This window comes from Prunus dulcis, unplaced genomic scaffold (genome assembly GCF_902201215.1).
Source record: "Prunus dulcis unplaced genomic scaffold, ALMONDv2, whole genome shotgun sequence".
Taxonomy (NCBI): domain Eukaryota; kingdom Viridiplantae; phylum Streptophyta; class Magnoliopsida; order Rosales; family Rosaceae; genus Prunus; species Prunus dulcis.
The window spans coordinates 29,058-40,264 of NW_023010011.1; the positions used below are offsets into that span (position 1 = coordinate 29,058).

At 43.0% G+C, this 11,207-nt stretch overlaps 2 protein-coding genes across 2 annotated transcripts; both read left to right on the plus strand.

Moving 5' to 3' along the window:
* Window positions 1-8,104: 8,104 nt before the first annotated feature.
* On the plus strand, window positions 8,105-8,914 carry LOC117612449. Its single transcript, XM_034341132.1, has one exon. The coding sequence runs from the start codon at window positions 8,105-8,107 to the stop codon at window positions 8,912-8,914; it is 810 nt and encodes a 269-aa protein (XP_034197023.1).
* Window positions 8,915-8,950: 36 nt separating this feature from the next.
* On the plus strand, window positions 8,951-9,826 carry LOC117612450. The gene is made up of 2 exons (XM_034341133.1): window positions 8,951-9,318; window positions 9,472-9,826. Exons 1-2 carry the CDS (start codon window positions 8,951-8,953, stop codon window positions 9,824-9,826), a joined length of 723 nt encoding a protein of 240 aa, XP_034197024.1.
* The last annotated feature ends 1,381 nt before the right edge of the window (window positions 9,827-11,207 follow it).

Genomic DNA, 11,207 nt, shown 5'->3' on the forward strand with positions numbered 1-11,207 from the left:
TCGACAGGATGCCACAGCACAAAGGAGTCAGGATACTCTGAATAACATGACAGCCATGATACAATGGCAAGTTAGCAGGCAGTTTAGGAAGGACTGTGAGGCTGCTATGGCCAAAATCCCAAATCCAGATGTTGTGGTCCAGCAGGTAGACCTCCCTTATGTACCTCCACCAGGACTGGCATGGCCATATCAGGAGAACCCTCTCATCCCACAGATAGTTGGAATACAAGGCATGGAGAGATCCAAGCTAGACAGAGGGGAGGAGCCTTTCCCGTCCAACAGCATGAGGTTCCAGTCAAGCCAGAAGGCCCTGTACCAGTTCAGGTCCAACAGAATCAGCCAGAACCTCAACCTATTCCACAACCCGTGGCCTCACGTGATCAACCCTTGGCACTTCTGCCTGAGGCACCAGCTGTGCTGCCCTACAGACCCAAAAGGATGAATCCCAATCCATTCCCTCCACCGGCGAGAGGCAGAAGAGGCAAAGGGGGAATCAACCCCTTTGCCAACAATGACAGGAACAGACCAGGGGCAAATTGGAGGAATCATCCAGATTTTGAAGAAGAGGAAGAACACAGGGAGGAAGCTGTGCCCATGCGATACAAAATAGAGCACAGGATTGACCACGTCTAGTCAGAATCGGGACGAAATCTACACCCTGTCAATGCTTCAAATGATAAGGGGGCACTACAGAGAATGATCAGGGAGATGATGGAGCCTGAAGCCAGAAGAGGAGAAAGGCCCACCTACAGAAAGCCGTATCCGGCTTACATTGATCAAATACCTCTATCCCCGGGTTTCAAGGTGCCAAACTTCACCTTGTTCAACGGAGAAGATCAACATGCTTCATCAATTGAGCATATAGGCAGGTTTTCTATCCAGTGCATAGCCATAGAAAATAACCCTTTGTTAAAGCTAAGGCTTTTTGGGAATTCTCTATCTGGACAAGCCTTCACCTAGTACACCAGTCTACCAGCTAACTTTGTTCAAACCTAGGAGCAAATGGAAAATGTTTTCCGTTACTACTATTTCATGATCCAGCCAGAAGTCACCATCAGTGATCTTGCTGCCCTCAAACAGAGTGAAGATGAGCCTGCTCAAGACTTCATAACTAGATTCAGAAAGCTCAAGATGAAATGCCGAATCCCTATGGAATAAAGGCACTTCATCCAAATGGCTCAAGCAGCCCTTAAAATCTCTCTGAGAAAAAGATTTGATGGGATGCTGTTTGGAGATCTGGCAGAACTAGCAGACAAGACATCTAAATATGAAGAGCTGCTCAGGGAAGAACAACAGAAGAGGAACTATTCAGTCCATCTGGTTGAGGGGAAATTAGAAGAAGACACGGAACGCTCGGATGATAGGACTCGCCCCGTAATTCTCGAAAACCGGAGCGAATCCCGTCTCGTTACTGACATCTCCCCGATGCCGGGCCCACTTACTAAGAATCCAGACTTTCTACCAAAATTTTGGCAGAGTCTCCCCTGTAAATTGAGCATCTCTCCAAAAATTCAACCTGCTCAAAAAACACAGTTTAAGGTACCCAACCAGCAGCATGCTTTAAAGCAATTAAACAGTTTACAACAAAGGCCTCCGGCCTCAAAGATCAAACGCTAGCAAGGGCGATAACAGAGCATATCTAAGGAATTTAAACACAACAAAAACAAAGTTCAAAGAAAACAGGACGAAGAAATCCTACGATGGCTCAAGGCCCGTGAGCACACGATCCGACTCAGCTGCGAAGCTCAGTCGACTATTGGCTGGGGGCGCAAAACAAAAAAAATGTGAGTGGACAAAAATAAAGTTCAGTTTAGTGTAAACCAACATAATATAACCCCACTGTTTAATAAACCAAGCAAGAAAATCCGAAGGCATCCCAAATCATCAAAATCAAATAAATATTTACATAGGTCAAAACCAAACCAATGCCGGATGCCAAGTCCGAAATTCAAACAGAACACTAAACAAACCCACCAATTAAATATTATAAGTTTCAAACCAAACTCTCGAACACGTACCCAATGGCACGACCGGCAAGGAAGTATCCTCACCCAAAAACAAGAAAGAAAGAATAGTTACATACATATGTATATATATATATATATAATATAAGAGATATATATACATATATAATAATAATATAAATATGACCAATACCTAGTTGTACCGGGGAAACAATCCAACCGGGGGATTGTTTGACTAGTCACCATGGCAGAGTCCCCATGAAGAGTCCTCAATTCACCATGTAACTAGGGAACGAGCCGTCCAACCGGGGGACTAACTCTCAGCCAGCACGTACAGTCGATACCCTCAAAACTTGTACGTCTGTGACCAGTCCTACGCGCGCAGACTACCCAATCAAGGGTCTACAGCAACATCCCGTCAAGGATGCCCCGAGTATCTCAAGTATCCGTATCCAAGTTCCAAATCAGGGGAGGTACATAGGGTAGTGCTTATAGCACTCCAAACTGACATTCTATACTCATCACTTTCCAAAATCTCATCTCAACAACCCAAGTACCCCACACATAGCCAAACATATATATATAAATTCTCAAAATCCATATGTACATACTCAAGATACTCAAATATGTCAAAACCCAAAATATATTTCTAATGCCTCATAAAAATATCACTTTCAACAATTGAATAAATAATATATCCAAAATACCATTTAAAACATCATGCATAATATTTCCCAAAATCCTTATAAAATATACTTTCAAAATCCAACTATGCCAAAGCGCTATACAAACATCAAATTCAACCCACGAATATAATATATTCAATAAATCATTAAAAACGTTAAGCATAAATCTTTCATCCATAAAACCATGCATAAGATTTGAAAACAAAGTCCACTCACAAGTAGTCCCACACTGCCTGACCCTGAGAGGGTCCCGCCTGCTGCGAATGCGTGGTCGGAGTACCTATTTCAGAATACAAATACGGGATTAATATAAAGGGTTTCGAACGAGAACTTGAATTAAAATCCTAATTTCCCGGGTTTCTAGCGAGTGTACGAGGAACGGAACAATCTGGAAGTTCCTAAGAGTTCCACAAGGTTTAAGACACAAGTCCCGTAAGTTTGGTCCAAAAAGGACGGTTAGATCGCTCACGATCGAACGGTTATCGAAAAATCTTCAAACTTTAAATTATTGAATCGGAACATCCGGGGCTCCGATTCATGATCCGTGAATCCTACTCGTTCCTAGGAAAGTCTAGAGTAACATAAATTGGAATGGAGTCGATCCAACGGTCGGAACCTATCGAACCCGGATAACGCATACTATGCGAAAATCCGTTCGATAGTCAAACGATGTCCGAATTGAGATCCGTAAAATCCTACGCACTCGTGACAACCAGGAGATCGCATTGGGACAAAAATTCACGTTTGCTACAGTGCCCACGCGCCGCCACACGCGCTGGCAGCGCGTGGGTGTCCAAAGCGATAACCCTTCGCCGGAAAAACTCAACACCTCGGCTCAAGACTCCTACCCTAGGTACAACACCCTATTTGGAGTCACTTTTGTTCTTGGGCCTACCCCAAAAACTGACCGGAAGTGGCCGGAATCGGAGACCCAAAATCGGCCAAAACCTAAGTTGGAATTCAGTTAATCTACGCTCAAAATTAACGAAATCCTACCCAACCATCAGCTAGAGCATGGAAAATAGGTAGAAAACCATACCTTACTCGTTCAATTTGGTGGAGAAATGAGAGAGAACGAGAGGCCGAAAGTTGGGTGAAAATCTGTCAAAACCGCTACGTTTCGTGGCTGTTTCCGGCGACCACGGCGGCGGATCGAGGTGGTGGTGGGGTGGAATGGAAAGTAGGAAGTGTGGTGGTTCCAACGGAACCGGTGCCGCCCCAAGTGGCGGCGTGTGGTGGCGGTGGCGACGACGAGAAGTCGCTGTCGTCGCAAGGGAGGGGGAGGGGTTTTCTGGTTTCGCAGGAGAGAGAGAGAGAGAGAGAGAGAGAGAGAGAGAGAGATCTGGTTTTAAAAAAACAACTTCGAAATATTTACGGTTTTGCCATTGTCGATGTTTTGATCGTAACTTCTTCGTTACAACTCCGAATCGAGCCCACTACGTGTCTACGGACTCAACTCAATACGATCTACCCAAAAATACCAGCCACTGCCCCAAACTCTGTCCGGGTAATAAAATGACCAAAATACCCCTACCCCAAGGGTAAATCCGTAAATTCAAAAATTAATTAACTTGAGAAATTTAATTTAGGAATTTAGTTTAGAGTCGGGGTGTTACATCGGAGGAGAGGGAAATTGCAGTAGCAGAAATGGCAAAGCTGAAACATCCCATCAGCTGCAAGGCTTTTATAACGCCACCAAAAGACCAGAAGCCGCTGCCATTCACAGGAGGGTTTGTTTCAAACAAACCAACATAGAACAAGGTCTATTCCTTCGATCTGACCAAGGTGGATGCTTTGTTTGATGAGATGCTGCTACAAAAGGCAATAGAGACACCCTACAGGTTGCCCAAGCCAGAAGAACTTAAGGGCAGACAGTATTGCAGGTGACACAACTCTTGGAACCATTCCACCAACAGTTGTGTTGTTTGCAGAGACGTCATACAGGAAGGAATTACAGCAGGAAAGCTAAAACTAGCAGAGAAACCTCCCTAAGTTACAACAGATCCTTTTCCCCAACCTCAAGTCAACATGGTCAACTTAAATTAGCCAGAGCAGAAGAAAGGCAAAACAACAATAGAGGTTAGCACCAGCAGAGAGAGAAAAGTCACAAGGGAGACTAATCAAAGGCCAAAGGCAACCATCTTAGCTGGGGTAGTGCTATGCAGTAAGTGCAAGTGTGAAAGTGAATTAGAAGTGACTCTGGACAGACAGAATCAGCCCACACCTAGCGTTTTTGATAGGATTGGAACATCATACCAGCAGAGTCTAGTTTCAGTTCCATCTAAAGACAGGACCAGATAGAAGGACTATCTTAGACCTGCTCAGTGCAGTAGAAGAATGATAGAGCAGCGAAAGAAAGAAATACCAATTAAAATGCCCGGGAATGAAAAGCCTTTGGCAACTATCATAGAAGGCATGTGGTATTCTGTTAGAAAGAGCGGCAGACCAACTTTGGAATTAACCAGAACTCAGAAGAGGAGAGTTGAAAGACAATACTGCACCTTCCTCAAGAACAGGGATAACACACGAGTACTTCCAGAAACCAGTTCTACCAGAAGAGGGAAAAGTCCAGAAATAGGTCCTCAGGCAGAACAAACAACATATTAGCCAGAATTGCTAATAAAGACAGAATCTCCAGCCAGACCTTCCATCCACCCTGCCTCGTCTTCAGTTAATCAGCTGAAACCTTCACAAGTACAAGGTGAATCCGAACCTATTCCGGAAGAAGGACAAGAAGACTGGGCTAAAGAGTATGAAGATGAGCAATTAGACTATGAACCATTTGCAGATGACCATACTGGGCTCCTTGAAATAGGCAAACAAGAGGACTGGACAGAAGAGTATGGGGAAGAACATATGGAGTATGAGGGAGAACTGGATGAAGAAACTGAGGCTTTTGGTGCAGAATTGGAGAGCCTACTGCAGGGTGATCTAGGCATTAACATGGTGTTCATCTTGCCAGAAAGATTCAGGGCAGCAGAAGGACAAGAAAACACTCTGGAGGGGGACGTATTCTCCCAGGAAAGTTTTGAGTACAGGTTGGCAGAGGTAGAGGAAGCATCAGAACAGTAAACACCTACTATCAAAACAGGCGGAACTGCCATGAAACTGCCTGCAGAACAACTTTGTTTCTCCAAACCAACCAAAGAGATGGCTAATCATCTCAGACCTCTTTTCATAACAGAAAACTTTGGGGGTACTCCTATTCCCAAAGTGATGGTAGATAGAGGTGCAGCCATTAATTTTCTACCCCACAGGTTATTGAGCAAGATGGGCAGAATAGAGAGGGATCTAATTCCAACCCGCTTGATCGTCACCAATTTCGCTGGGGGCATCACCAAGACTCGTGGAATCCTGGATGTGGATGTCATAGTTGGAACAAAAGAGCTAAAGATTGCATTATTTGTGGTAGACACTACTTCTAACACTTACAATGCGTTGCTTGGTAGGGACTGGATCCACCAAAGTCTATGTGTTCCTTCTACTCTGCACCAACAATTAGCCCTTTGGAATGAAGAAGGATTCATGGAGATAGTAGAGGCCGATCCACGACCATTTCTGCCCCCTGCCATGTGTTTTGAGGCAAGGTATTATCATGATGACCTTGGTTCCTTCACATTTTTTGGAGTCAACTAGAACGGCCACCCCCATGGTGTCACGGCCCAAAGACTCATTGAAGAGGGTCTAGAGGACTGGAATAGACCTTTTGTTCTGTACCTCCAGAACTCTGATGTTTAGTCTCAATCAACAAGAAAATGATCGAGCGGCGACAATCCGATCCATTACAAAAAGATTGTTGATATACTGGGAAGAAATGAAACTCTTTATGCAGAATCCAGCCATCAATATGGTAGAATTCACCCATGAGAGCACAGAAGAACAAGAAGAAGAGAGTTTATAGGAGGAAGTACTAAATTTTGCACCAGCAGCACTGGATGACTCTTTGCCAGAAGTGGAAGATCCATTACATGAGATAAACTTAGGGATAGAAGAGGATCCAAGACCCACTTTCATTAGTGCACTATTGAAAGAACCACTCAAGAGTGAAATCATTACACTTTTGCGTGATTTTAGAGATTGTTTTGCTTGGCTTTATCATGAGATACCTGGATTAAACAGAAAGTTGGTGGAACACAAGCTGCCAATTAAAGAGGGCTACCTTCCAGTGAAATAGGCCAGAAGAAGGATGACTATGGACGGAGAACTGATGGTCAAGGAATAGATAGAAAGATTGCTCAAAGCAGGATTCATCAGACAAGCCATTTATGCCGTTTGGCTAGCCAATATTGTGCCAGTTCTGAAGAGAATGACAGGGGCAGTTAGGACCTGTGTGGATTTCAGGAATCTAAATGAAGCATCTCCCAAGGATGAATATCCTATGCCAATGACAGATATGCTAGTAGATAGAGCTGCTCACAACCAAATGCTATCTTTTATGGATGGCAATGCAAGATATAATCAAATTATGGTAGCAGAAAAAGATATCCATAAGATAGCCTTCATGTGCCCAGGGCATATAGGTGCTTTTGAATATACTGTAATGCCTTTTGGCTTAAGAAATGCATGAGCCACTTATCAAAGAGCAATGAATTCTGTCTTCCATGATATGATAGGGCATTCTCTAGAGGTATATATAGATGATGGGGTGATTAAATCTCGAGAAGAAGGGGATCATGTGTCAAATCTAAGGAGGGCATTCCTAATAATGAGACAACATAAGTTAAAAATGAATCCTAAGAAGTGTGTTTTTGGAGTTCAAACAGGAAATTTCTTAGGTTTCTTGGTCGACCAAAAGGGCATAGAGATTGACAAAAATAAAGCAAAATCCATCATAGAAGCTCTACCACCTCAGAACAAGAGAAAGTTGCAGAGTCTCCTGGGAAAAATTAACTTTCTAAGGAGTTCATATCCAATTCTGCAGGAAAAATCCAGCCCTTTTCCTCCTTGTTAAGGTTGAAGCAGGAACAGACGTTTAAATGGGAAGGGCAGCACCAACAGGCTTTTAAGGAAATTAAACACTACCTCTCAAATCCACCAGTTCTGTCCCCACCAAAGAGAGGCAGACAACTCAAACTCTATGTTTCTGCATCAGAAGTATTCATTGGCAGTCTGCTGGTTCAAGATAACAAGGAAGGGAAAGAACATGCAGTCTACTATTTGAGCAGAACTTTGACAGAAATAGAAAGGAAGTATTCTGCAATTGAAAAACTTTGTTTAGCTTTATAGTTTACTGCTGTGAAACTCAAACACTACATGATGCCATTCACCATCTACATCATTGCCCAGACAGACCTAATCAAATAGATGCTGACAAGGCCAATGTTGAGAGGTAGAATTGGCAAATGGACTCTGGCTTTAACAGAATTTGCTTTCAGATATGTTCCTCAAAAATTTGTCAAATGACAAGCTATAATAGATTTCCTAGTAGATTACCCAGGAGAAGAGATTGAAAACATGGATTCTTTGGATATAGCAAATGCAGATCTGTTGATCAGAGCTCATACTTGCCTTAACAATCCTATATATTCAGTTCACCTCACGCCTTGGAAACTGTATTTTGATGGATCAAAGACTGATGTAGCCTCTGGGGCAGAGATTGTTCTGGAAGAACCACTAGGGATCAGACACTGTTACTCTTTCCAGCTAGATTTCCAATGCACCAATAATAGGGCTGAATATGAAGCTTTAATCATTGGCCTCGAAATGCTAATAGAATTAGGAATCCAGTCTGTAGAAATCTTGGGAGATTCCATGCTTGTGTTAAAGCAGATTGCTGGAGAATACAAGTGTCTAAATCCTTCTCTAGCGGTTTATTTAGTGGCAGCCAGAAATCTTCTGACCGAATTCAGGGAAGCTACTTGGGAACATATCCCAAGAGAAGAAAGCTTTGCAGCCAATGAATTGGCTCAGGTAGCAACATGTATACAAATGCTTGAGGACTCTGTGCAAAGGATTATCAAGGTAGGAAAGAAAAGTCTAGCATCTGTTCTGACCAGGGGAATGGAGAGAGATGTCAATTATGCCATAATCACTGAAGATGATTGGAGAATTCCCATCATAAATTACTTGAAGTATCCAACCCTGCGTTCTGAGAAAAGAATCAGAATCATGGCTTTGAACTACCTTATGTGGAATGGAGATTTAGTCCGAAAAAGCAAAGACGAGGTACTTCTAAGGTGCCTTAGAAAGAAAGAATACATGAAGGTCATGGGAGAAATCCATGAAGGAATCTGTAGAGCTCATCAAGGTGGAAGAAAAATGTGATGGTTAATTAGAAGGTATGGCTACTTCTGGCCAACCATGATGAAGGATTGCATTGACTATTCCAAGGGATGTAAGGCTTGTCAAAGGCATGGCCCAATCCAGCAAGCTCCTTCAGTTCCCATGAATCCAGTAGTCAAGCCATGGCCTTTCAGAGGATGGGCAATGGACCTCATTGGCAAGATCTATCCAGCCAGCAGCAAGCAGCACTATTTCATCATTGTAGCTGCAAATTATTTCACCAAATTGGTAGAAGCCAAGCCTGTTAAATCCACTACATCTCAAGAGATCATCACTTTCATAGAAAAGCAGATCATACAAAGGTTTGGCATTCCAGAATCAATCACGACTGACAGAGGATCTTCTTTCATATATGGAGAGATGCTAGATATGGCAGAAGCATTCAAGTTTAAGCTACTCCAATCCACTCTTTATTATGCTTAAGCTAATGGACAGGCAGAATCAAGTAACAAGGTGATCATCAACATTATCAGGAAGATGCTTGAGAAAAATTCAAAGCAATGACATGAGAAGTTGTCAGAAACTCTGTGGGCATATAGAACTTCAAAGAGAGAGGCAACTGGCATGACCCCATATGCTCTAACTTATGGCCATGATGCAATTTTGCCTATGGAGATAGCGGTCCAGTCCCTCAGAATTGCTCATCAACACAGTCTGATTGGAGAAGACTACTCTCAAGTTATGCTGCTAGAACTGGAAGGATTGGATGCAAGTAGGATTGATACCCTCAACAAACTCTTGGCTAGAAAACAGGCTATGTCAAGGGCCTACAACAAGAGAGTTAAAAACAAGATTTTTGAAGAAGGAGAGATAGTCTGGAAAGCAGTTCTGCCTCTTGGAACACACATAGCTGGATATGGAAAGTGGTCCCTACATGGGAAGGTCCTTTCATAATTAAGCAAATCCTTGGAATGGGGCATACAGATTACATGATCGAGATGGAGATGTTCATGCTACACCAATTAATGGCAAGTGGTTGAAGAAATTCTATCCAACCATGTGGAATTCACAGGCTGTGCAAACAGATCCTGGAATAGAGAGGCAGCAAAATGAAATTGTTGTTTAAAAGTTCTATTCAAAACTTACTTTTGTTGTAATATGTTAAGTACATTTGTTACTATTTCTGCTTTCTTTTTGTCAAGAAAAACCAAAATTCCACAAAAATAAATAACTTTTATTTAAATATAGCCATTTTTTATGGCGAATTGTTTATTACAGTCACAATTTAAAATTAAAACCCTAATTTCCTAAGGGTTTCTTGCAAACTGGTCTTCTTGATCGAAAGTTCCTTTTGGAGTAGCACCCCCTGGTGGATTGAAGCCTCTGCAATCTCTAATGCTGGCCTGGAAGCTAAAACTGTACTCTGCACAAGGAAGGTAGCCTTGGTCTTGGAACTCAGTCCAGCGCCAAGTCTATTCTGCACCTCCCTGCATTCTGCCAACTGTTTTTTTAGCCCTTCAATCTACTTCTCCAGCTTATCTGCAGTAGCCTTGGCTGCTTTATATCCTGCAACCACATGATCCAGTTCTACCTTCTGTTTAGCATAATCAGCTAAGTCGGCTTCATGAGTAGCCTTGCAGAACTCAGAGGTTTTGAAGGTGGGCTTGAGATCCTCATAACGATCGTGACGGTTGAGCACATCTCTGGCCAGGCTAAGGCTCATCTCAAGGATAGGCTTGGGGGGCATGTTCTGCCTTTGCAGAAGATCCAGGTCCTACATCAACTGATCAACAGCCTCCCTGTTCTCGTCCAGTTCCAACTCAGTAGATTGCCAGATCTTCAGCCTCTCCATTGCCTCATCCATCGCCTTGGACTTGGCCTTGCCAGGGAAAGAACTGAGTTTTTCTAGTTTGTCCAACTGGGCATCCAGATCCATAGACTCAAATTTCACCAGCTCCAGATCAGCAAAGGAAGCAGTGGCAGATGAACTTGAAAAGGAATGGATGGGCATCTTTAAGAAGAGCTCAGGTCAATTCTATGCAAAATTTTGGAACCAAGGGAAAATCCAAAAATAGTAAAGTACTTTCAGCAACAATTGGAGGCTTCAGAGGGCTGGTCATCACTGTCAAAACCCCAGCAGTCCTCGGCACTTCTACCTTAAAAGACTAATAGTTACAGGAGCAAAGTCAGGACAGAACTGCAGGAAATAGATAGACAGAGTTAAAATAAAAATTACCACGAGTTCAGAAGCAACAGCAACTACTTCCACTCTAGCTTCTGAGACTGCAGCAGGAAGTTCTGCCTGTTCCACAGGCTCTGATATAGATTGCTCTGC

Coding starts and splice junctions, on each gene's coding strand:
- LOC117612450 (XM_034341133.1), top strand. CDS start 8,951: ATGATGAAGGATTGCATTGACTATTCCAAGGGATGTAAGGCTTGTCAA. Junction 9,319..9,471: donor GATATGGCAGAAGCATTCAA/GTTTAAGCTACT, acceptor GTGGGCATATAG/AACTTCAAAGAGAGAGGCAA.
- LOC117612449 (XM_034341132.1), top strand. CDS start 8,105: ATGGATTCTTTGGATATAGCAAATGCAGATCTGTTGATCAGAGCTCAT.